At 37.8% G+C, this 25,981-nt stretch overlaps 3 protein-coding genes across 3 annotated transcripts; 2 read left to right on the top strand and 1 right to left on the bottom strand.

The window, feature by feature from the left end:
- The first annotated feature begins 434 nt into the window (after positions 1 to 434).
- Positions 435 to 2,969, top strand: LOC122664788 (histidine biosynthesis bifunctional protein hisIE, chloroplastic-like). Its single transcript, XM_043860766.1, has 5 exons — positions 435 to 646; positions 1,744 to 1,989; positions 2,083 to 2,178; positions 2,379 to 2,530; positions 2,740 to 2,969. The coding sequence occupies exons 1-5, from the start codon at positions 482 to 484 to the stop codon at positions 2,942 to 2,944; spliced, it is 864 nt and encodes a 287-aa protein (XP_043716701.1). The 5' UTR covers positions 435 to 481; the 3' UTR covers positions 2,945 to 2,969.
- A 5,858-nt stretch (positions 2,970 to 8,827) lies between these two features.
- On the bottom strand, positions 8,828 to 17,051 carry LOC122666182 (50S ribosomal protein L15). Its single transcript, XM_043862322.1, has 4 exons — positions 16,579 to 17,051; positions 10,599 to 10,682; positions 10,418 to 10,507; positions 8,828 to 9,224 (listed from the first exon to the last, which is right to left on the bottom strand). The coding sequence occupies exons 1-4, from the start codon at positions 16,987 to 16,989 to the stop codon at positions 8,958 to 8,960; spliced, it is 852 nt and encodes a 283-aa protein (XP_043718257.1). The 5' UTR covers positions 16,990 to 17,051; the 3' UTR covers positions 8,828 to 8,957.
- A 7,285-nt stretch (positions 17,052 to 24,336) lies between these two features.
- Positions 24,337 to 25,755, top strand: LOC122665839 (polygalacturonase-like; the record flags this gene model as incomplete). Its single annotated transcript, XM_043861971.1, has 4 exons — positions 24,337 to 24,672; positions 24,851 to 25,140; positions 25,216 to 25,493; positions 25,631 to 25,755. Coding segments are annotated over 4 exons (1,029 nt in total), but the record flags the coding sequence as incomplete, so codon positions are not given.
- Positions 25,756 to 25,981: the final 226 nt, after the last annotated feature.

Raw genomic sequence — 25,981 nt, 5'->3', positions numbered from 1 at the left:
CTGTCTAGTTCCCTTCTGAGAAAGAAAATTAGAGTTGCCGCAACATCACCTGGTTTTGCTTTCAAGTTGATTAATTTGTTTTGCATTTTGTTGATATTTCCCTATTGAGATGATTTGGAGTTGACAATCATGAGTTTTCGTCTCACGAAACCAAACGAAAGAGAAAATATTCTATTGGTTGGTGCAGACTATGTTTCATCTAGTGATGTTGCTCCAATGTGTCCATGTTTTTTGTGAGAGGCTCATTGGCCCCTTTACTTCTTCTTCTTCTGATTTGTTGATTTTTCTCTAATCTGTGTAATGTAATTCATTGAGAGCCTGTGGTATTTTCAAGAATATACTGAGTAATTGATGGTTGTATTTTATGAATCAGTTCCTGTCCCCTTCACCAGCTTGATGGGTGGAGCCTTTCTACAAACAATACGCTGAAGATGAACAAAGACTGAAAGCGATTAGGGAGAACTTAACTATAGTGTTCTTGATGGCAATCTCCTACTCTCCCTCGTCTCTAAGATTTACTGTGAAGGAACATGTTTTATCATTCCCTCATGTTGATGGTGGCAGATTTAATAACAAGAAGAAAAACTGTTGTTTGGTCTATGCTTCTGCTCCAAGGTCAGAGAAAGAGCTTCTTCTTGAATCAAAGGTACTTCAACTAGAAATTACAATTTTTTTTGTGTGGTAGAAGAAATTATAATCTCATTCTGATCACCGAACACACATTTTGAATCTGAAAGGAGTGTGATATTTGTATGGGTAGGGTTTCTGTTTTAAATTCTTAAAACTCAGATTAGTAAAGTTAAACTTTGTGCTTTTATATGCTTGGAAATTTCATTTTCCAAAAGTATGTAGCTAGTTCTCATTTTTAGAATAAGAACTACCATTCGGACTATGGTTATATCAGACAGGCTCTTATTTTGTTGAGTATGAATCCAATGCATCTTATGTTTTTTTATTTCCAAAAAAAAAAAGATATGGAGCTTATTTAAGGAGGAACATAATGGTTTCACTATCTACCAAAAAAGTGTAATGCTTTTGGTTCTGTTATAATTGAACTATTTAGGTTTTCTATGATCGACGAGGATCATATCTTTTCAATGTTTACTGTCCTTTTTCAGTCCCATAGAAGAATGACCTATAATCTAAACCAAATCACTTGAATTGGCTGAATGATGTGATCCAATTGATTGTATTTGTTTGATCACCCAAGAATTTAATGGTAGATATCAAGAAATAATCCCATTTACTGAACAATCACATCATCTGATAAGAATGATCATTTGATTTATTTTTTGCTTCATACCTTTTCTCCCACCCCCGACCCCGAAAAAAAAAAGAATTTTATAGTAGCAAGGAAGATTGGTTGGACTAGGAAAAACAGTGTTCTTCGCTTCTTATTTATTCTAGGTCATGTTTTTTTCCTTGGATGTCCATTATTCGCACTTTTTGGTTTCCCTTCTCACTTTATTAATTACTATTACTTCCTTGAAACTGTTGAAGATTGTCCTTCTTCTTTGTTTTATATTTGAGAGTTAAAAGAGATCATCAACTAAGTTGGCTCATATGAGTTAGTTCCACAGTTGAGTGGTCTGAATTCGTGCATAAGCAAGCTTGAATCACATCTAGTCTCTCTTTCTCCCCGCTTTAAATAAGTTGTAATTTCTTTTTTCGATGCTGTAGATTATTTGTTTATATGAAGTAAAAGAACTCTACTTTTAGCACTTATTTAATGAAAACTTTTAGGTTGGGCTATTGGTAGACAGTGTCAAGTGGGATGATAAAGGTTTAGCGGTGGCAATTGCTCAAAATGTAGACACAGGAGCCATTCTGATGCAAGGCTTTGCAAATAGGGCAGCCCTCGCTAATACCATTTCATCACGGAAGGCAACATTCTATAGCCGGTCACGGTCATCTTTATGGACAAAGGGAGAGACATCCAAGAACTTTATAAATGTCCATGACATCTTTCTTGATTGCGATCGTGACTCTGTATGTTTCTTTGAGGCTAGTTTTTTGGAGTTTACTTATGGGCTTCCTTTTATCTATAATCTGAAAGAGTGCTAACTCAGAGTTTCATTTTAGATAATATATCTTGGGAAGCCTGATTGTCCTACATGCCACACGGGTTCAGAGACATGCTATTATACATCAGTGTGTGATTTCTTGAAAGGTTCACTGGTGTGCAATCTTCTCCTTTAGTTTTGTGATTTCTTTCAGGAGTGCATGTAGGCAATGCAATTGTTCTAATTTTCAGATCTTCTGAAGTATTCATCTCATTTCTTTTTAGTTTTTGTTGTGTTCTTGGATTTTGGTATGCTCATGAGAGTGGGGGCAAGATTGGACAAATAGAGTTAATTGGGTTTCCTGACTTGTTGCAGGATTTGAAAAATAAGCTTTTGTCAACAACTTTATACTCATTGGAGTCCACAATTTCCATGCGTAAAGCAGAAGTAGGAGCAACTGAAAATGAGAAGCCATCATGGACAAAACGGCTGTTGTATGACAAGAAGTTGCTGTGCTCTAAAATTCGGTACAATACTTATTTAACTTGTCGGAATGTTCTGTTTTTGAGTTAACAGTATTTCCTTGTAATTATAGTATACACATTGTTCAATAATGTAGTGTAGGGGCTGAACACAGTTCTACTTGTGTGAGAACCCCTCTTCATTGAACACTGGTATGATGACACTCCTTTGGAGAAAATTTTCATGGTGGAAACTGTTGTTGAACCTTATGCAGGGAAGAGGCAGATGAATTATGCCGAACATTGGAGGAGAATGAGGATAAGTCGCGCTCGGCTGCAGAGATGGCAGATGTGCTATATCATACCATGGTGCTACTTGCAGTTAAAGATGTAAGAATGGAAGAGGTTCTTGAACTCCTTAGGCACAGATTCTCTAAGTCAGGCATTGAGGAAAAGAACAGTAGGAAATCAGGTCATTGAACCTGAGCACACAATGGAGCACTGATCAGTTATTAGTCCTAATGAGAGGAGAATATGTTCCATACTGTTCTCATCACACCAAGCTGTGTTACTATTTCGCATGACTTTGTTGCATCGGTTTTTAATGGGAGAACAACTTCTCAATCCCCTAAGCTTTAGCTATTTTATCCTATCAATGATTTTTTGCAAATAAGTTCATCAAAAAAGCGGCCATTTGCTATAACTTGGCATGTAATGTACAAGTTATCCAACTTGAGTAATGTTGAAGATTTATGAAGTTATCTTTTGTTTTTTTTCCCTTCCATTCCCTTAGAGGGGTGTTTGCATGAGAGGGGGAAGGTGAAGGTGGGATTCAATATCAAGTCTTGCCTATGACCTTTCATGTATTTGATTGTTGCTCTTGTATTTTCACCATTTAAATTTTTTTGTTCGCGAAGGTTGATTTTTCAGACATGACTAAAAGAGATTGGAGTCATAGTTTGAGGAATCGGAATCAAAACGAGTTAATCGTCCGGCTTGAATCATAATCCTCAGCGACCAATCCTGATTCAGCCGATTTATGCAACTGTCCATTGAATATATAACCTTTTTTTGTTTTTAATCTTCATTTTCTTTTTACCATTTTTTCCCTTCTACTGCTCGGTACGATAGCAGAAAATCAATGGAACTTACTTGCGGTAGCAAGATCCCCCAGTTTTGAATAAAAAACACTATAAATCATAAATTTTGGAAAATCTTTATTTCTTTTTTTTTTTTATTCCAATTGTTAGGGTTTCAACTGATTCCAAGCCAATTGAAATCGAAATCATTGAGAGGGGTGGGTTACGAATCATATAAAGGGTTTTATGAAGAAGAGAATGTGCAATTCCTTTTCCCTAAAAATAAATATAAAAGAAATTTTTTAATAAGATAATATGAACAACACAGAAGATAGGAGGTGAAATTGGCATTCTAGCTTGTAAGAGACTCAAATGGTCAGTTCAGTCCGGTTTCAGTAAGTTCTTTTCTCCAATTTTTTCATTCATATATCAGTTCAATCCATTGCAACCTAATAGCTGCGGGTTCAAGTCAGAAAAAATCCTCTCCAGTGGACGTAACAGGGTAAGGCCGCATGTATTCTGGAGCCTCGTGCACTGGGTATGCTTTTTTCTTTTATATTTTTATTGGTTCAATTTGATAAAGAGTTCAGTTTACAAAAACAAATTGAAACTGATGGCTCCAATCGATTTCTTTTAGAAGTCCCTTATCCTTTCGGTCAAAGTTTTCCAAGTATGAAAAAAAGGAGAAAAAACGCTACCCGATCGTGCTAGAGACGCCGCCCTTGTGCCCTAACACAGGCATGACCACCACACCCTTGGTCATTTCCAGGGTTCCAGGGGGTGCAACGGTCATTTTGCACTATCGAGTCAACCAGGTTTTTTTTCTTTCCACTTTTGGTCCAAATGTTTCGTTTTCAGTCGTTTTTATTGTTTGATTTCGGTCTTTTCGACAGTTTGTAAAAAACAAAACCAATAACAAACAGATACGAAGTTGGATAGATCGGTTTTGGTTGATTCAATCGATCTAGTCTCATGGTTTTTTTTTAAACCCCTAGTCCCATATTTCTCCCTCACCCCTACAGATCCTCCTAAGGATCAACTCTTAGGTCTACATAAAAATACCTTCAAGCTAGAGGCACTTTGAACTCTCCTCTGGGTGGCCAACAATGCTCCAAGGAAGTGTTATATGTGTCAGGGACTTCAACTCAGAATGCCTATGCAGAAGAAGATCCACTACAATGATGCTATTATCTGCAGTAGTTTGTAAAACTCTCATTCTAGGTGGACCAACCCATATATCTTCTTCCTCAGCTGCAACTACCAACCCTTATCAGTACCTTCTCTATCAAAGACTTATTTCTCTTGCTTTCAGTTATTGTTGTTCTAGCACACAAATGTGTAACCAGGACCATAGATAGACCAACGATATCTGTGCCTCTAATTGCTTCCAATTGCCAAACATAGCAGAGAATCATGCACCTATGCTTCCATAAATTCAAAAATGGAAGCAATAACCCTGGCACCTCCTTGCTCCTCTGTATTTTATAACACAGGACAAAGCTTAATGCCCCATAATTTCCACTGAAGAAACAGAATAAGCCTAGTTTCTCATATGTAACATCCATCCAAAAACTCTAAACAATCACCCTTTACTCTTCTCTGTATTTTATAATGACCACACTTCACATCTTGAAATTCCATAGTCGAAGCAAAACCTCCATAGCTTCTCATATTTAAAACATCCTCCCAAAAAGTAATGCTCCTCTCTCCATCATCAAACGGGGGTTTAAGCAGAGATCCTGAGTTAATCTCCATTATTGACAGAAAAGTCTTCCAATTGTCAAAAGAAACCAAGATTTCAGTAACTGTTTAAAGAACCTAAACCATCATGACTTATCCTAAGTTCTCAACTCCACACCTCTGAAGCAAGTTTCAAAGCCATACATTCCCAATTGTATCTGGATTATGCACAAAATTACAACCGTAAAGGGAGTGCAAAATACACAACCTGAAACTGGACAAGTAAGGAGTACCTAGACAAGTATTGAAATGAAAATGAGATATCCATATTCCCACCGGAACTTAGATTCCAGAAAAACCAAAATCAGTTCTCTACCTAGTATTCGGATCCGCATCTAGTCATGTTACAACCTCAGCTCCAAGAGAAGTTTATCTTGTGAAAGTTAGCTTTCAATTCTTTAAAATCCGTAACTGATACATGGGAACCACACGAAAAATCTGAATTCCATCAGTAAAAATGGATACCAGGAATCCCAATATTAGCAAATCACTGGGCAATTTGATAATAGCTAAAACTAACAATCATTTCAAATGGCTACTGTTTAAATGAAAGCAAAGGTACAAAGCACAAACAGGACATAAACATGAAGGTGTATCACAAGTCACTTCACTTCTAGCTCATATAATGTACGAGTAGTTTGTACAAGGTCTGTGCCTGGACAATCTTAGCCTTGAGGCCTAACTGGACCATATCTGAATCATACTTAAAGTTCAACTACAGTAAGTTAGCTGATCAATCCAACATTATGGAATTAGCATCTATAAGATTCTGAAAAGAGAGATTGCAGCTACAAATTCATACCTTCCCAAGAACAGTAATGATGCTTATAGGCACATAGGAACATGCACATGTCTATTTCCATAAAACATTAGTGGGATATGCATAGGCAACCTGAAAATTTTCAAGACTAATGATATACTTAAAAATCATCACAGTAAGAAGAAAAGTAGCCGTAACGCTAGGATGTGCGGATCCTTAACATTACCTAAGACATTAGATGAGAATTTTGATCCTTGATTGCACCAAAAAACAGGATATAAGTTTTGGGAGAGAGATTGATCCTTGATTGCTCCAAAAAACTGGATATATGTTTTGGGAGAATCTCTCTCCCTCTCTCTGCCCATTATTGATTGAACTGATAAGGGGGGTGCTCATTGGCTAAGGCAAACACCCTCTGATAAGTTATATAGCACATTGTGATAAAAGTTATTTAATTAGAAATAAGTTTATCATAACAGAGTGAAGCAGTGAGGGAGGAAAAAAAGCATTCCTTTTCGACTGCACTTTATTATACTTATTTTCTTGGTATAAGAAGAAAGGCCAGAAACAGAAGGACTACAAAAGACGAGGTAGTAGTACACCCTCACACATCATCATAGACGACTGTACTTTAAGCTTAATCTCCAATTGATGTAATAATGCATCTTCAAGGCTTGTAAGCTAAAAGCCTTTGACAAGCAATCTAAATAAAATGAATTTAAAAATAACAATTAAATGATTCCTGTATCTTAGAAAACGAACAGGGAAAGTAAGGATATTCAAAAGATAAAAGACAATGGGGAGAGTGCATGAGCAAGATCCCTAACTGGAATGAACAAAATTAATTTGACAAGAATCACATTGAATTGTGAATTATAGGTATATAAATCCTATCCAAATCCCATCGGATTCAATCCAAAAATATCAATACCCAATTTCTTTATAACCCCAAGCATTGAGGACTTATAGTTTCGATGTTCTGAATACTGAGTTCTATCATTTATGGGTTGTTGGCATGTGGACATATTTTTTGGTCCATGAATTCTTAGGGTTCATGTGATCAGTATCCTCAGGTTGAGTCCAGATCACAGTTCCAGTGAAAAAACAGAAACAGCCAAAAAAAAAAAAAGAACTAATAAGGGGAAGAGTTCCTGCACACCATTTAATTTGGGACCATTTGGCAGTTTAGTTGGGGTTAAAATTTTGTGGGGTAGTATCCACATCATCATCTATATATGATTACAATTTCAGACCAATCTGATATCCCCACGTCATTACATAGGGAATGCATGGACATACATGGGAGGGTATGCCATTACATGGAAGGCATATGTTTTAACTTTAAATTTGAGGTTGAGAAACAAGAGGAAAAACTGATAGGCGGTGGCGGTGGCGGTGGAAGTGGGATGTATAGCTTGAGATAGGTTTAGACCCTGTAAAATTATCAGTCCGTGTAACTAAAAAGTAGCATACACACAGGAAAGAATTCCAAGTCCGAGCGTGCAGGAAACATTTACCTTAAAATTAAATTAAATTAATAATGTATACCATCAAATGTGAATATTAATCTGATTAAATATCTAGAAACAGATCAGAACTCCAAAAGCTCATATCAAGCTTGGCTTAGAGGGGGGAAATAGAGAAAGACTGATCAATACAAAAACTGGAGCACGAGTGATCAATCTTGAAAGCTCTAATTGATGAGCCATGTGACTAATTGTTCTCAACTTTACCACAATCTGTTAAAGAAGTTGCCAGCCGGCACAGCTGGTAAAGTTTGTAGCATGGTTACCGAGACTTGGGATCAAGTCACACATTTAACTGATTACCTATCATTTAAAATAAAAATAAAATGACAAGAAAACAGACTTGAAATTTTGAAACTCAGAACCCCCTCCTCTAAATTGGTAAAAATTTTGTGGTTGATACATTATTTCTCAAAGAGGATGCTTATAGGAGACAGTGAACAGAGCTTAAAAATTTATATGAAGAGATAAAATAAAACATATAAGATTGAAGCTACTGAGATCTCACTAAAATTGATCAAAATCATCAAATGATGAAAGAGAAGAATAAAAAAAACAAAGGTCCATTAGAGATATATTTACGAAATGCAGTGTCAGTAGGAAGAGCAACATTAATAATATGAAAACCAATTTAAACTTTTGAAGGAAACACAAAAACGAATATTAAAAAGGATTCTGAGAGATGCTTCTCACGCCTGAATTGTTAAAGTTATAATCAATAGTATCAGGATCAGGTTGCCCATGCCATATGGGGTGCTCTTGCATCCCCTCACCGAAACTCAAGTATGCTCAGAGAGTCAGATGTGTTCAAAATTAAACTCAAAACCAATTTGGTAAATTGCAACATATAATTTTTTAATCCCATGCAGAAATCTGCCCTACCCACTCAACCAAGTGCACGAGTCTCCCGCTACTGCAGGGCCTAGGGGGTGCAAATTACTTAAGGCTCCCGCTTCTGGTAAAAGATGCAAGCATCATATCCACACATTTATGAATTAGGATTCTCACATTTCTGAATTAGGATTCTCCACTCCCCTTTTTGTGTCCTCTCCAAATTCCCACAAGAAGCTAGAAAAAACATCCAAAAACACCATTTATTTGCTAAGATTCTCACAATATTCTTTTCCCTACCCCAGGTATGGTGGGAAAAGAGAACACATAAGGTGAATGAAGGCATGCTCAACATTTATGGTGCAGCAAATAGAGACCTTTAAGGCTTCACCCATTCTTTTTCTAGTACAAGTAATACTAATCAACATAATAAAAAGAGTTGAAATGATCTTATTATTAAAAAGTATGTCATGCAACAATTCCTCAATGGACAAGTACCCTCAACAAATCAAAAAACTCTCAAGCAGATACTCAATGAGAAAACCCACAACTTTAGTTTATGAAGCAACAGGAGTTGCAGTTGCAACTTTCTCTTCTGGCAGAAATGGAATTGGTTTGGTTGGGGCAGGTAGGCGACCAATGCTATCAACCTTATCCCGCTGCTTTGGTGGAGGCCTGGCTGCTTTTGGAAGTAACCGACCCTTCTTTTCAAACCACTCAGGCTTAAGCAGTGCACGGAAGCCCAACTTGTTGTAATACACTCTCCTCACAGATCCACCTGCAGCTTCTACTGCGGCCTTTGCCCTAACAGTCACCCTCGACACCTGTGCCACCATATTTTGGTACATTTTTAATCTTCCTTGTTCAATTATTTTAATTACACAAGCATGCAAGTGGTCAGTGGGTTAGCAGGTGAGCTATCATACACATACTTTATAAACTTAGCAAGCTGGAATCTTCCAGTCGCCTTAGTTCAAGTAAGACATTTATATTTTATGAACAAAAAAATCATAAAAAGGCAGTAGGTTCCCAAGGCCAACAGTGCTGGAACCATTTTAGCACAAAGAAATTTTCTGCTAAGTGGCAGAGTTTGTTGGTGCCCAAGTTTTATGGACATGTAGTCCACGTCATCAACTAATCATGTGTTTTTATTTTCAGTTCAATCCAACATCACATATGTGAAGGTGCTCTGCTAGTTAGCACAACTGTTAAGGATGTAGGCCAGTTTTCACCACAACCTGCCTTCACCTAGAGGGTTGGGTAGAGGAGTTTCCTCCGAAAAAATGTAAGCGAAAGATCCCACTGAATCAAATTTGGCCCATGAATCTAAGAAATAGTGAGAATTCCTGATCTCTCTATATCTTTTTCAGTCAAAGATCCAGGATTTGATTTGATGTCCTTACATTAAATTTCTGTTTCATTGATTCCTCCTAAAGATTTTATTTCAATTGAAATTTGCTTAATCATAATGTATGATGATCCCTTTTAAGCATCCATGGATAAGTGGTTAAAGGGCCCAAATCAAAGTTGGCATAGAATGAATCTCTTGTTATATATGTATACACTCCCATCAATTGGACATGATTTAATTAATAGAATTGAAGTTTTTCAAAAAGTTTTGGAACTGTTGAGCTGTGCCTATGGGAATGGTATCCCCGATCTGATGTCTTCCTCTTCCTTGTTATTCTTATCTGCTCTTATCAGGTTTGATCTTTACCATATTCTCTTCTACTACTATTCTTTTTCTAACTTCTTATTTCTCTTGATTCCACATCAGGTGGAACCCCTGTTTCTGGTTCAAATTTTCAGATAGCTAAATTTGGTCATCTTCCACATTCTAGTTCTATTGCATCCAATATTTGTCCCTGCTCTATCCGATTGATTCTACATAGATACTGGTATAAATGCAGTTCTTGTTTCTAGAATCATTCTAAAACCCTGAATTGCATTATATTGGATTAAAAAAAAAGATTCAAAAGGCCACCAAAATAGTAGGAAGCTAGCTAACAGAAATTACCTCAAAATGAATTGGCCACTTGATCTGTTCTGCACCACGCCCCATCAATCGTACCCCATCTTTTATCTGTTTCCCAATTGCTCCAGTGTCCTGTCATAGTGTACTAATTAGTATCAACAAAGCCCATGAACAATATAAGATTAAATTAAATTATGTAAGAGAAAAGAGAAAGTTTTATTACCTTTAGAGTCTTCATTGTGATCAACTCTGATGAGTCAATCTTGCCAGTATTTATAAGTTTCGCAATCTTACCCAAACCTACTGGCTGCCAGATAGATATAAGAGAAATTAAACAAACTGAGTTGGCCACAAGCAATAACCCTTTAACCCTTCTCCCCCCCCCCCCCCCCACATACAACAAGGTATGCATGCGACGCAACGTTTTCCATAATGAAGTGTACTACACCAACTAACAGATTGCGAAAAAGACCATCGACAGACAAGGAAATAAATTATTTATTGCAAAAGACCGCAAAACCCTTTTTGTTCCTGTTCATTTTTATTGAAATGTAACTCCAAGAAGTCCAAAATCAATGGGGAAGAGATTCTTATCCAATTTCATTTTAGTCTGGAAAGAAAAACCCTTTACATTTCAATAAATTCTCCAAGTTCTAAAGGTGAAGTAGACCAGGATTTTAAACTATCCCATCCACTCCACTGCCCCCTCAATTGTGATGGCGTTGACCCATTGACACCAAGAAACTGCAGGTGTAAGTCATCTATCAGAAAATCTTCCCTTCATTTTTATTACCTTGTTGCTTGTTCAACTTAAGAGATCAACATTATTAATACCATCCCTTTGCAACAATGCTATTGAAGTTTCTCGTCTACTAAATTTTAGCAATACATTTTTCTTATTTAATGCTTTCAGGATTTAAAACTTCCAACAAAGATGTGCACATTTATTAGTGTCCTTAACTTCTGCAATAAGTTAAACCATGTACGTACATATTCCCCAAGCTGAAAATTTATTGTATAAGGGTTCACAGTAACATGCCAGTGGTTCAAGATTATCCACCTTTTTACAAGCTCCTCTTGAGAACTCCCTTCATAATTCTCAATTTTGTTTCTCTTAAACTTCACACTTTTGTGAAGTGGTAGTGATGCAATCCCGGGTTCATTTACCCTAATTATGGTTTTGCTATGGGGCCACAAGAGTGATAACTATCTCGAAATAATAGTTGAGCAACAATTCCATAATTACATGGGAGTCCAGGAACAACAAGAGAAGAGAAACCACAGTAATGGACTTAAATGAAAGCAAATAGGCAAGAGGGGGTATTTCTGGAATTTAAAATAAAAAGGGAAAAGAATCAAAGCAGTTTATGTGGGATAATCATAATTAACAGAAAATGGAGGTTTTAATTGAAGAGCACCTCCTTCAACCACACAACTCAGTATGACATTGGCAGAGCCCAGCCTCGGCTCAGGTGGGATAACTCCCTCATATGGACTGCTTTCAATTTGGAATTTCAGGAGGAAATCCCTAACCCTTATATCTCTTGTGAATGATTAACAGCAGGCCAAATCAACAACCAGTAAATGAGAAATAAACCTCTGAAGACAGGAAAGGTGGAAGACTAGAAACAAGATGATGTAGTGAAGGGCCAGTCCAAACAGGCCCCTTAATGGTCCACATGGGTTTGGTTATAGCCAGCCCAAACCAAGGCCTATTCAAGCCATCGGTTTAAGCCATGTTCAGGCCCATATTTTGAGTATATTTAAACCCATGCTCCATCCAGGTTCTGACCCCAGAATAGCCATCAGTCAGAAGGTTTTGAAGGGAGATTTTCCATATTTCATGGGCCCCAGCCAGGTTGTTGCGTGAAGGTTCTACTGAAGAGATTGTTTCCTTGATTTGGGAGGATTCTTAGATGATCTTGTGGGCCCCAGAACCAGATTGCGGAGGAAAATCAAGCTGCTGTTAAGATCTTTTGAGACCATTATCTACTTTCTATTTCATTATAATAACACTAGTTAGTTAGGAGTTTCTATTTTCCTTCTTCTATTTCCTTGTAATGTTTGAACTTAGTTTCTTAGCCTTCAAGTAGCCCACCCATCCAATGGGTTACTAATTTTGTAATCTGAAGTATTAGATTATTTTAAATACAAGAAAGGGGGAATCTCCCCATCGGCTTTGGTGATTGAAAGAATGGACTTTGCGTTGACTGTTTTCTAGTCTGAGTTTTCCCCTTTGATTTCTAGTTATCAGGAGTTCAGGACTGCCCTGAATTTTTAGTATGTTACTCCCTTCCCTGGTTGTTGCCTTCATTCCCAATCTGGTCTCCATCAGACTGCCGGTTTGACAGATACTAAAAATCTCTTAGTTTCTATTTCTGCTTCTCCTTACTTTCTAATTTCAGTTCTGTTTCCAATCCCCTCATTGGATTAACCTATAATTTTAAACATTCTAACAGCAAAACAGTTCATGCATTCGACGGGAATTTCAACCCCTTCCAGTGGTTTGATTTAAGTTATCAGTCATCCCCTATTCTGTCCACATAATTCTGTGTGTTGGGTCACTGTGATTCTGGCCTGTTTGAGTTTGTAGTCCATTAATCTTACATTCAGGTTAGTGTCCTACTTCACCAGAATTGAAGTTCTGAGTAGAACTTCCAACTGAGGTCAAATTTCAATTCCAAACTCTAGAGAGTAATGGGACAGAATAGGAAACGCTATAATGAAAGAACAGAGAAGAAAGAAGAAAGGAACAGGGAAGATAAAGAATGAAGAGAGCTCACTTGGAAGGGATGAACACAGAGTTGGGTCAAGCAAGGAGGGAGGACAAAAGAATCACCAGCAGGAATTCACACAGCCGCTAAACATGTAGTGTTATTCAATCCAATCTATCCCACGATGGGGTTACATGGTAGCATATAAATAAGAATAAAAAGACTCCCAATTAGATTCTAAAACTAAAACTGAAAAGAACTTCCCTACATTATCTAACTCAAGCATGGTAAAATTAAAAAATATATATGTATATGATATCCTTACACAAACCATGCGCACAACTGCATCAGGTAGAAAAAGAACCAAATGCCAGCTCCATGTTATAAAGTGTACAGTATAATAAAGAAGATGAAAATCCTCCTAAAGCTTTTTTTTTTTTTTTTTTTTTTTGTGGGGGGGGGGGGGGCGGGGGAGGGAATAAAGGACATTTGTATTTATCCAAGGAAAAAATGTGAAAGGACACAACCATTGAGCCCCAAACTGGAAAAGAAAACAAAAGAAATAAAAGTCTGATCTCTCACAAAGGAAAACTGTCCCCAGTGCATAATTTTGGCCTCACAACTTGCTAGATCATCAGCATCATCATTTCTTAACCTGAGCTTCCAATGAATGAGATATTCACTAGGGGAGGAAGGTGAATGATTACAAGAATGAGATAGGATAATTTCCAAGGCCCGTCAACTTTTTCTCATCCATTCAATCTTGTAGAAGAATAACCTTCCACTATGAAATCGAGCACCAATAGAAATAGCTATATTTAGACCAGTCTGTAAAGCCAGCAATACATACAGATCTGATTGGATTACCTTCAGGTAGGGGACCCAACAAATCTTTTAGAATCCTGCCTTTGTCATCTCTAATGACTCCACCTATTCTAGATGGACCTGGATAGCCAAGGGAGTTGACTGTTTCCATGCTTCTACTTTTTCACTTCCATGCCAATACAACAAAACTTTACTCAGCCATATTCCAACTAACTGGTTTCGACAACATAGATCTTGTTTTGCCCTTCAACTAATCAACTCAATCCAAAGACATACTTGACATCAACCCTAATACATGCATGTCTTTTCTCAATACTTCTCCCAAGGTCAATTTAGCCCTGCCCCTTGCTCTTTTAGCTCCTTTCCATTCAACTCTATTCAAGGTCATACTAGAAGTTAACCCTAATACATGCACCACTTCTCCCAAAGTCATTTTAGGCCTTCCCTTGCTCTTTTAGCTCTTTCAATTCAAATCATATCATTTAGGGGCCATTGCTTAGAGCAATGGTAAAAGTTTCAGGCTGCCACAGTGAATGCCTAGGTTCAAGTCTTGAGGGCAGCCACTTTGCACACAAAAATGCCAAAGGTGAGGACCGACTCCAAACTCACCCCTCCCAAGACCTTGCATAGGTGGGAGCAGAACAAGGTAATGGCCCTTTAATTTCAAATCATATCTTTCCTCCTTACTGGTTCCATCAGTTTCCATTCAATCAGGGAAAATTCAGGGGAAAAAAATCACTGGCAAGGATGGGATGAGACTAACAAATATCATATTGTCAATTGGGGCACAATACGCAAACCAGAAGCGAAAAAAGGTCCGGAGTTCAGATCTTCAACTAAGGTGAGTGTCTTTGCTCTGTAAGACTTTGGCCATTAGGGCTCAAAACTCAGAAGGAATAGTCTTTGCAGGAAAATGACAAAAAAATGTCTCGGAGATGACCCAAGTATTAACCTCACAAGGCAAAGCTCTTTAGAAAGGGATAGGGGTGTCAACTGGCAGGTTCTGTCAGACTGAATCGGTTTTGGTCCAGAATTGGGCCAAGCAAAAGCTGAACCGATACAGCAAATCTCTGTTCTGGTTCAGCTCAGTTTGGATCTTTATCGATTTTCGCTAACAGTCTCATATTGGTCCAATAGTTGTTAACAGTCTTCGATATATATAATAATTTACAGTTTTTTCGATTTTATATTGCTTTTTATGTTTGGTTTCCAGCGGTTGGGTCATTTAATCGGTCTGGTTGGTTTTGGTTTCCACAGGTTTTGAAAAAATCTGAACTGAAGACGAACCAGTAAGCATTTGGTTCAGTTAGTTTCGGTCGGTCTGGCTGGCTCGGGCTGGGATTTGCCCTAGAATTCTAGAAAAGAATCATGAATCAAAGAGAATTATTTTTAAGGAGAGTGAAACTATAGATTGGTAACGGTCAATGGGAAAGCTTTGAGGAGCCTGTAGTTAAGAGAAGAAAATTAAAACGTAACTTATCCTCTCTCCTATATAGAGCAGTAATACGGTATCTAACAGAGTTGCATTGGTTGGGGTTTACCAAAAGTTTGACGGAATCCTTCAAAGGTGGAGCACTGGGTTTAGAAGACCCCCCTGCCCTCAATGATTGGGACATCACTCCACTTCAGAACTTATTATAAGAGAACAACAGAGTCCAGTGGAACAGAGAAAGACTGGCCAGACAAAGATGAACCTTAGCAAAGGAAGGTTTCTTTACTGCCAAATCATGTTCTCACTTTCAGCGAACAGGCAAGACTCTAACACTCCATGGAAGATGATTTAATGGCGTCCTTCCAAGCAAAGTTTGTTTCTTTACGTGGGCTACCTCACTTAATAGCATATTCAGATTTCAGAATCGACAATCTGCCAGCAAAAGGTCACCACTTGGCCAATAGTTGTGTTCTCTGCTACAAAAAAGCAGAATCTACTTCTCCAAACTTCATAAGCTGTTGACAGGCTAAGTTGGTTTGGGACGTCAGAGTTAGAACTATTCCATGAGGCCCAACCCACCCTCCCACCATCCCCACCCCCACCCCCCCGCCCCCACAACAACAAAAAAAAAAAAAACACACACTATATCAAATCCTTGGTGGTCAAATGGAAAGAGAAAAGATTATCTGTATAGACCAGAGTATTTGGAATCTACTACCAGAAAAACTCTGCTTTCACTTTGGGAAGAAAGAAGTATTCTAATTATTCAGGAAAGATCAACCGAGTTGTTTTTAATATTAGAAAGGTGTATGGCATATAAACTCAAAGGGCCTTTTCAATTTGTTTTGGGTAATTCTATGGCTTCCATCCAACAATTTAGCTCTGTTGAGAAAGACTTCGACTAACTTAACACTCAACATATCAATGTCATCCAACTCTAACAAACCATTAATTACTTCCAATTGGCACATTAAAAATGATGTCCATTTCTTAAATTAGTTTTCAATTTGTCCTTCAACTTGCAATACTGCTCATTCAAACTCTCAACGTAGCACTTTATCTACATTTCCAATTTTAAATATCAGGTCCAGCTATTCAAGTTCAACTCTTCTTTGAAAGTTCAGAAGAAACAATTTCAGTTTAAAACTACCAAACATATCCAAGCAAGGGAGATCTAATATCTAAAAATATAGAACACTAAGACCGATTTATTAAGAAAAGTAGATGGGTACCTGAAATGTGAGGCTAAAAGGATTCGTAAACCCTCGTTTCGGCAATCGACGACGAAGAGGGGTCTGCCCACCTTCGAATCCGAATTTCATAGTCCCTCTCGCCTTTTGCCCTTTATGACCCCTCCCTCCAGTCTTCCCTAGACCAGAACCAATCCCACGACCTTTTCTCTTCCTCTTATGCTTTCTTCCAGGGTTATCTCTCAAATCATTCAGACTGAGGAGACTGTAAGCTCTAATTCCATTGGGGAAGAACAAGTTATCTGGTTTTGGGATAGGGTGGCGGGTCAGCTGTATCGATGAAAATGGAGAATGTGATGAGATTGTTGTAGTGATGAAGCTTGATCTGTTGCAAATCGAAGAATGGTGGATTGAGGCTGTTGCCAATAAGGAAGATAGTCGCCTCCTTAACATCTTCTTCGAGTTAATCTCCTATGAAGTTTATGGTTTCTGCATTCAGAAAAGAAATCTCAGCTACTGAAGTTATTTTATCACCAAAGCAAATTCAAAGGTTTTGGGCTAATAAGTTCGAGGATGGGGAGGGTTTACCACTCAAATGGTTTTAAAAATCGGGAATCGAATCGTTGAATCGTGGAATCGCCTATGATTGATTCCGATTTTGACTGATCCGACACAGCCGATTCACACTCAGAACCTTGAAAATTTTCCGTTTTGGATCTGTGGACCGATTCAGGGTTCTTGAAGTCCTATTCCGATCCGGATTGAGATTGAAATCGTAGCTGTCGTATTCCGTCTCCGATTCCACATTTTAAAACCTTGATAACACTACAAAGCTGAGCCTTTTCTGAAATGATCAGGGATTCGGGGCTTAAGGGAACGTTGGAATATTGGTACTTGGTTTGGGCAAGTGGAGAAGCGGGCTCCCTCTAGAATTGGAATCATGGTTAGTAAGTTGGCATATTAATTATTGGATTAATATGCGTATCCGACCATATGAATCAATAAGTCGACTATTACTGTATTTTATCAAGTAATTTTATTTTTATATACGACTTTGAGGAACACTATATTATATGCATATTAATTTTTGTATTAATCGCATATTAATTCATATTTATAAGTTTTGATTAAACAAAATAAAAAAAAGTAGAACCTATATACCCAAAAGCCGGTGAGAAAACCCTTAAACCTGAAACTCTAAGACTCTAGTTCTAGCAAACCATCTACTCTCACAGTCAGAGAAAGCACTCTAGTTCTCTGATCAACCTCGAAGACTCTAGTTCTAATCCATATCCATCAAATCCAAGTCTCTCTCTGTTTGTGTTGATAAGATTTATATAGGTCTGCAAATCTTCACAAACTAGGGGTGTAAGTTTGGCCCTGTCGGTCAGAACCCGCCCTGCCCGCCTTGAGCCCGAACAGGGTCTGGGCTGAGATATTTGGCCCTGAGGGCGGGTCAGGGCTGAAAATTCTGGCCTTGAGTTAGGATCGGGTCGGATTAGGGTTGAGGCCTCGAGCTAAGCTTGGCCCGGCCCGGCCCGGTCCTGATTTAAGTTATACTATAAAATATATATCGATATAATTTATACATTATAAACTTTAAATTTCACCCACATTTTTTTATATAATATATTATATATGAAGACAATAAGTATTATAATATAATTTATTATATTGTTATTTTATGTAAAATTAATAATGTTCTTCCAGTCCATTCCAACCCATGCATTTCTTTCCCCCTCCCCATGATCAGGGCCAATCAGGGTCGGCCCAGACCGACCCTGAGGACGGGTCAAGGTTGGATTTTTTTGGCCCTGAGTCAGGGTCGTGTCTGGCCTGGGCCCAACTAAGGGGACTTAGGGTTGGGCTAGGGTTCTATAAAGCCCGGCCCAACCCGACCCTGTTGCAACCCTATCACAAACTATGGTTTTTTTTTTTTTTTTTTTAATTCATGGTTTTATCATTTTTTATTAGAGGGTTATGCATAAACATGGAATCCCAACTTCCTAATTGAATTAAACTCCTTCATTTCTTTCTTGATCTGGTATTCCCTAAGAATGTATCATCCTAAGGAACCTTAAGAGCTTGTTCCATATTTGTACTAGAGAATACTGAGAGTCCAACAAGGTTTAGACGTCCACCATCGCACATAACAAACAATCCGATCCTCTTGATCTCAGGTTCTACTGCAATCCGATTAGAATTTTGAAACCAAACCTGGACTCACCATGAGAGAGAGCATAGGTTGTTAGGTCATTCAAGTGCCAGCTATAACTTTTTTTGAATTCTTTTACCTAAAAAATAACCTTTGGATTTTGACCCTATTTTTTGATCCGTGATAATGGTGGATATTTACTAGCTAGCACCAATACCTACCTTGGCTCTTCCAAGTTTCAACAATTTGCAGTCAATTGTTTGGTTATGTAATATAGTCATTAATAAGTGCATTGGTTCTTGCCTTGTAGAAAGGAATGCAGCCTATTTAGCTCTAGCAGGGTGTTTTGACTTATACATATTATTTGCTATCATAAATTTTGGTTGATGGATGACCTATCAACATTTGTTTTGATAGACATGGTTAAACTTAATTAATATAAAATGTAGAGGTCCAAAAGAACGAGAAGTGTTTTCAAATTGGAAAGCCTTATTGGTTTTAACTGTTCATGAAGGCATGAGAGATTAGAGTTTAGTTGCAAAAAAATCAGTTTGTTTCTCAGATATTAAACACGTATCGTATCATTATTGTACATGTTTTATTATGCCATATTTTTTAAAATGTATTATTGTCGTATGGGCCGATTAATTGCCGTATGCATCCATTCCCATATTATTGTCATACCCAATGTTTAAAGTATTAGCATCGGGTATTGTATCAATCGGTGATTTTAAGAGATGTATCGTATTAGAAATACGTATCAAACACTATAGATACACATAGAAATGCTCAAGATACGCATGGAAATACACTTTTGGAACAAAAAACAATATATAAATAAACAATATATAACAAATGTCATGCATAAACACTAAAATGGAGAATAATGTATAACCAAACAAATACATTAAATTGAAATTGTGATAAAAGATGAGGTTTTTTACATGTTGTAATCGTTTATAGCCATGAAGAGAATTGGATGATGCAAAGGATGATGTTGTAGCACTCATTGATTCGTTTTTAGTTCGAAAGTGTGAAAAACCAAGGTTAAATGCAAGATTCTAGACTATTGGTTGAGAGTTTTTCTTCATTTTTTCGTTAAAATAGGAGTTGTATAGAGTCTGTGAGTGAAAATGACTTTTTTATTGAATGTATCGATGGTATCGGTATGTATCATCCAATACGTATCGATATATATTAAACCACCCACAGAACCCTTTACTAGACGTAGGTAGAGTTGTAAATGGATCGGATTCGGCTCGGATAGTGCTATATCCGCATCCGCATCCAATTAGCTATCGGACGGATTCGGATAGTGCTAAACGGATACGGATCGGATATTTTATCCGTTTACATGTAAATATAGCTTTTCAGATAGCTAAAGCCTATTTGTATCAGCATCTGTTTAGCTTTCGGACGGATTCGGATAGTACTAAATGGATACGAACACGGATACGAAAACAAATTTTGGCTATTCATTTACACCCCTAGACGTAGGGATGTCAATTTTGGACTAGAACCGATAACCGGACTGAAACTGGCCCGCTAGGAATCGAAACCGACCCACCTAATACCTTATTGGTCTGATTTCGGATCTACCGATAAGTAATTGGTCCGGTTCTAGATCTACCAATTATGAAACGGTGGAACCGGAATTAGTTCACATCCTAACCTTAATTCTTAAGACTCAAGGTCATGAGATCTAAGGTTAAACCTTTTTATTTTTTTTTAGTTTTTCAATTTTGATGGATACCACTTGTCTCATCTACTATTTTACCAAAGATTTGGCTGTAAATTTTTAAGGTCTATTTAGGAATGCTAACATAAAAACATACCTTAAAATAATCCTAACTTATGCGGGTGGTGGTGTTCCTACTTATTAATTAATGCCAAATAATAAGTAACATAGACCATTGTTGGAAAACCAGGTTTTCAGGTTCGACTTGTCTTCTAGAAAAACCTGGTGACTCAGCCTTGTCAAACCCAATTAAGACGAGTCACGTTTTTAATTTTATAATGCAATAAATATGTATAACTTAGTTAAAAATAAAAATAAAATACACAAAAAATATGGGGAAAAAAAAAACCAAGTAATCACATATCAATGCATTTTGAGTTTATACCATTAAACAAGAGAAGGGAGTCGAGGAGTTGAGGCTTTCTTATTGTTTTAGATTATGGATTTACTATTTATTTAACTGACTTAACTCCATTTCTAGTCCGGGCTCAAGACATGCTCAGGTTCAGAGGGCATAGAGGTCAATAAACTTAAGCCTAAGGGTATCAAAATCAAACCGAAACCATTTATTGAAACTGAACCGTTTAAATCGAAATTGTGAAACCGTTTTATAAATGGTTAGGTTATGGTCTCAAAATTGAGACCGTTTAGTTAAATGGTTGAACCGAATCGAACCGTTTAACACTCTTAAATGTACATAAATGTCCAAAAAATAAATAGAAACCATTTATCGAACCAAACTGTTTAAAACCGAAACTGTGAAATCTTATAATAAATGGTTCGATTATGGTTTCAAAGTTGAGACCGTTTAATTAAACAATTTGAACTGATCTGAACCAATTAACACACTTACTTAAACCCCCTACTACACCCTAGCACCCCCTAGTGAAAATACTTTCTAAATCGTTCAATTGTAAGTACGGTATATATCACAGCATGGGCATAGACGTCAATAAACTTCACCGTCTTTAAAAATCCCCCAAGGCAGGTGGCCAAAAACAAGGGAAAGTGATTTAGAGAACGTAGCCTCTAATTCCCTAACCATCAATAACGGCCTCCTTGTGAATTTTTGTGCATCTCCTTGATATCCAATTAAAATCAAGAGGTTTTATCAAGAAAAAAAAATTTAAAATCAAGAGGAACCAATGTAACGGTCAAAAGATAATTTGATCTCTAATCATGCTTGCCTCCAAAGAAATATTAATTTTCCTTGAACTAAAAGAGATTGGATCCTCTCTTCATCCATTAATTGCCGGGAACAAAGCTTCTAAGTTATCGAAAACTGAATTTGGATCTGGACCGAATAATTAGAAACGAACCGAATCTAATGGAATTTGGTTACCATTTGGGACTGAGATGCATGAACCGAGCTAGATTAGTATAGATCTGGTTCCAACATAGGAATTGAATTTGGGTACCAAGTTATTTTAATATATTATAATATATTACTCAAGGAAAGAGAACATCACTCGATCGTGTAGCACATGCCATCCTTGTACCCTGACATAGGGGCATGTGAAATGACCATCGTATCTTTGAAACCCCGAAAATAACTAGAAGTGTAGCGGTCATTTTGCGCACCCCTATGTCATGGTGTAGGGGCAGCGTGTCTGGCGCACCCGGTCCAGTTCTGAATCACCCCAGCTCTCCCTAGTACCGAAACAAACCGAATACCCGGTTCTGGACCGATTGCACTCTTACGTAAGAGTCAGGCTTTTCGCACAGAAAAACTCGCTATTCCCCTGCCTATGGTACCTCCATGACTAATAGGGTGGTGGGAATTGTGCCACAACACCTGGTCCATCTTGTATTCTACGTTCTTTTTAGGGTAAAGTACACGTATCCCCCTATAATGCACCCAATATTCCTCGTACCCCCTAAGCGGCTCAATATTCCACGTACCACCCTTCAATAATCCACGTACCACCCCTATTTTACACCCCAAATGCCAGATAGGTCCACACCAGGTATTACATGCTATAAAATGACCAAACTACCCTTTCTTCTATTTTTTATAAAATTTGAAAAGACCTAATTGCCCTGACCAATTTACTTAAATTTAAAAAGACCAAAATGCCCTCATCTTCCCCAAATTATCCTCTTATTTTACATACCCACCACCACCACCACCACGCCCCATTACCACCACCCACCATTAACACCATCACCAACCCAACCCTTTCATTCTTCTCGTTCTTCTGCCCCCCAACAAGTAAGTTCCGGAACCCCTCAAATCTCTCCACCCCATTTTCCTTTTTCCTCTTTCTTTTCCAAGTGCAACGCATCTCTCAAAATCTATCCTTTCCATCCGTTTAGTTTCTTTAAGGTCACTGTACTCGAATTGTTGGTTCTTGAGGGTTTATTCTCTGTGATTCTTCTTCTTGGGTTTGTGGGAAGAGTAGGTGGAGATGGAGCTTGTACTGGTGTTGGAATTGGAGGTTAAGACAGCAGATTCAGCTCTGCAACTAAGATATCCCATCAATTTTGATTGAAGAAGATTGATGAGAAGTGAGAGATCATAAAATCAACAACATACAAAAACTGTTTTTTCTTCAACCAGGAAGCCTGCAACTCTGCGAGCTTTGAAGATGGATAATAACTAAGAAATAGAAGGCAATAAGAGAGGAGAGAGAGGAGAGAGAGGAGAGACTTTTAAGTCTTTTGCAGGTGAAGGTGTGAAATGGGATTGGAGATTTGGTTTCTTGGAAGATTGGAATAAATGGATACCATTAATCACGCCCACCAAATTGGATTTGAGGTATTATATGCCGATTAATGCTTAGATTGGTGAAAAATGTTCCAAGTACTTTTGTTTTTTTTGGGTAATCGTATTCGTACCATGTTTAGATAAGAAAATTTTCCGACCCTCTAGTTTGGCTGCCGCTAAAGGCGGCAGTGGGGTTTTGAAACCGAAAATGGGTTTAGGGTTTCATGTTTTGGAGAAACGATCTGGGAAAGAAGATGGTTGGTGGTATTAATGGTGGTGGGTGGCGGTGGTGCTGGAGGTGGGGTTTCACAATGGTGATAGTGTTAATGGTGGTTGGTGGTGGTATTGGGTATGTAAAAGAGGATAATGATTTGGGGAAGATAAGGGCATTTTGATAATTTTAAATTTTAGCAAATAGGTCTTTTCAAATTTTAGAAAAATAGAAGAAAAGGTGCTTTGATCATTTTATAACATGTAACACTTGGTTTGGACTTAAATGGCATTTGGGATGTAAAATAGGGGTGGTACGTGGAATATTGAACCGTTTTGAAGGTACGAAGAATATTGGGTGCATTATAGGGGGTACGTGTACTTTACCCTTCTTTTTATGGTGCTAGTTATTACCCATACTCATGTCCCATCTTTTGTGTTACAAGTAGGGCCCACTTTAGTGCTGAAATCCATAATCTAGGGTCTACTTTCTTCCCAAAATCTAATACGTTCGATCTCATGTGTGTGATTGATACCTCATAAACATCTTAAAACATGGGTTTTAAGATTGTGGGACCCAATTAACAAACATAACAAATATTTTCAATGGCTGACATGTGAAGGGGATGGTGTGAGAAGTATGTAATTCTTGTTACCTCAGCTTATTGCCCCAACCAAGCAAAAGGGTGTTTTGATATATATATCTTTTGTATTAAGTTAGCTATATAGTTTTATGGCCATTTACATTTACCCTCTTTCTACATTTGGGCTTTACTTTTGAAACCTGTAAGTACCCTAAACTCCATCACTTCTCTTCCATCAACTTCTCATTTCCTTCTCTTATCACTACTTCTCTTCTCATCTCTCTCTCTCTCTCACACACACTCACACACAAGACATTGAAATGGTGAGGCCCATGACTTTTGTTGTCTCACTTCTCTTCCTTATATTAAGCCCATCTGGTGGAGCCACTTCAATCTATAATGTTATCAACTTAGGGGCAAAACCGACTCGACTCAAGCATTCCTTAGTGCATGGGCAGGCGCTTGTGGCTCTTTTGACTCCGCCATCATCTATGTGCCGCCGGGGCGGTATTTACTTAATCAAGCCCGTTTCAATGGGAATTGTAAGAACACAAATATCACAATAAGGATTGATGGGACCCTTGTTGCCCCAACAGATTATCGTGTTATCGGCAATGCCGGAACTTGGCTTTTGTTTGATAAAGTTATCGGTGTTTCCATCTACGGTGGATCACTTGATGGGCAAGGATCAGATTTGTGGGCTTGCAAGGCTGCTGGAAATACTTGCCCCACCGGAGCTACGGTAGGTTAACCATAGTGACCAATATTGTCTTGGGCCTTCCAGCCCAAACATTGAATTACATAGGATGGGCATGGGCTAGGGCTAGGGCTAGGGCCTATCCATAATTGGTCTCTCTATTCCTCTTCCATTCTTTACTAGTTAGCTGTTTTAAGACTTAATTAACATTTGTCTTATGCAGAATCTAGGATTTACAAACTTGAAATACATCGTAATCAACGGATTAACATCGCTAAATAGCCAAATCTTCCACATTGTTATCGACGGCTGCAATAATGTTAACATTCAAGGGGTGACAGTTGCAGCTGCAGGGAATAGTCCCAACACTGATGGCATTCATGTACAAATGTCAACCGGTGTTACGATCATTGGCGCTAGCATTAAGACCGGCGACGATTGCATCTCGATCGGTCCGGGCACCTCTACCTTGTGGATCGAGCGCATATCTTGTGGGCCTGGACATGGCATCAGGTGAGATGAACGGTTTTTATTCTTTTGAGTTTGGTACATTGACTTCACCAGATCAGGGTTTTTTTTTTTTTGCAGCATAGGAAGCCTTGGGAAGACTCTTCAAGAACCAGGGGTGCTAAACATGACAGTTAAAAACGTTACATTCACAGGTAGTGAGAATGGGTTTAGAAAAAAATCATGGGGAAGGCCCAGCAATGGATTCGCAAGGGGTATTCTTTTCCAAGATGCAATCATGCAAAATGTCGACAACCCCATAGTAATTGACCAAAATTACTGCTTACATGAGGAAGATTGCCCCGGAAAGGTACAATACTACAAGGGTCATTTTGGAAAGGTAGTTTGTTATCCTTGTTGGTTATATAATTGGGCTTTGCCCATAATTCACATAATGGGCTCGAAATTAAGCAGGCCCAATTTTATTATTAGAGTCATTTTATTTTATTTTTTAAAATTTTGATTTAAATTAATTGATTAACTTAATATTTATTTACTTATTGTGGCGGGATTATTTTGGAAGATGTACAACTTACTTATCAGAATCAACAAGCAGAATCATCTTGTGTCAATGCAGGAGGAATAGCTTATGGTGTAGTTGAACCATCTAACTGTTTGTAGGGGAGAAAATTTCTAATTTTAATTGTGGAAGAATTTTAATTGGGATATTACAATAAATATAGATGAAATGCTTTGAATTAGTATTGAGAAATAAGCTAGAGAATCAATGTATGGTCTTTATTTTTAGTCTTGAATCTGATGTTTTATTTCATTAAAAAAAATAAATTTTGTGCTTATTATATTCATGAGATTCTATGGGAGCTGTTTACAATTTTTTTTTGAATTT

This window comes from Telopea speciosissima, chromosome 6 (genome assembly GCF_018873765.1).
Source record: "Telopea speciosissima isolate NSW1024214 ecotype Mountain lineage chromosome 6, Tspe_v1, whole genome shotgun sequence".
NCBI lineage: Eukaryota > Viridiplantae > Streptophyta > Magnoliopsida > Proteales > Proteaceae > Telopea > Telopea speciosissima.
Note: the sequence above shows the minus strand (reverse complement) of the source record. Positions and strands in the feature narration are given on the sequence as shown.

Bases quoted from the DNA above. Each gene is read 5' to 3' on its own strand.
- LOC122664788 (XM_043860766.1), top strand. From the start codon at position 482: ATGGCAATCTCCTACTCTCCCTCGTCTCTAAGATTTACTGTGAAGGAA. The intron at 1,990-2,082 runs GTATGTTTCTTT...GTTTCATTTTAG, and splicing joins TTGATTGCGATCGTGACTCT to ATAATATATCTTGGGAAGCC. The intron at 2,531-2,739 runs GTACAATACTTA...AACCTTATGCAG, and splicing joins TTGCTGTGCTCTAAAATTCG to GGAAGAGGCAGATGAATTAT.
- LOC122666182 (XM_043862322.1), bottom strand. From the start codon at position 16,989: ATGTTAAGGAGGCGACTATCTTCCTTATTGGCAACAGCCTCAATCCAC. The intron at 10,683-16,578 runs GTACCCATCTAC...TCTATCTGGCAG, and splicing joins CTTTTAGCCTCACATTTCAG to CCAGTAGGTTTGGGTAAGAT. The intron at 10,508-10,598 runs GTAATAAAACTT...ACACTATGACAG, and splicing joins TCACAATGAAGACTCTAAAG to GACACTGGAGCAATTGGGAA.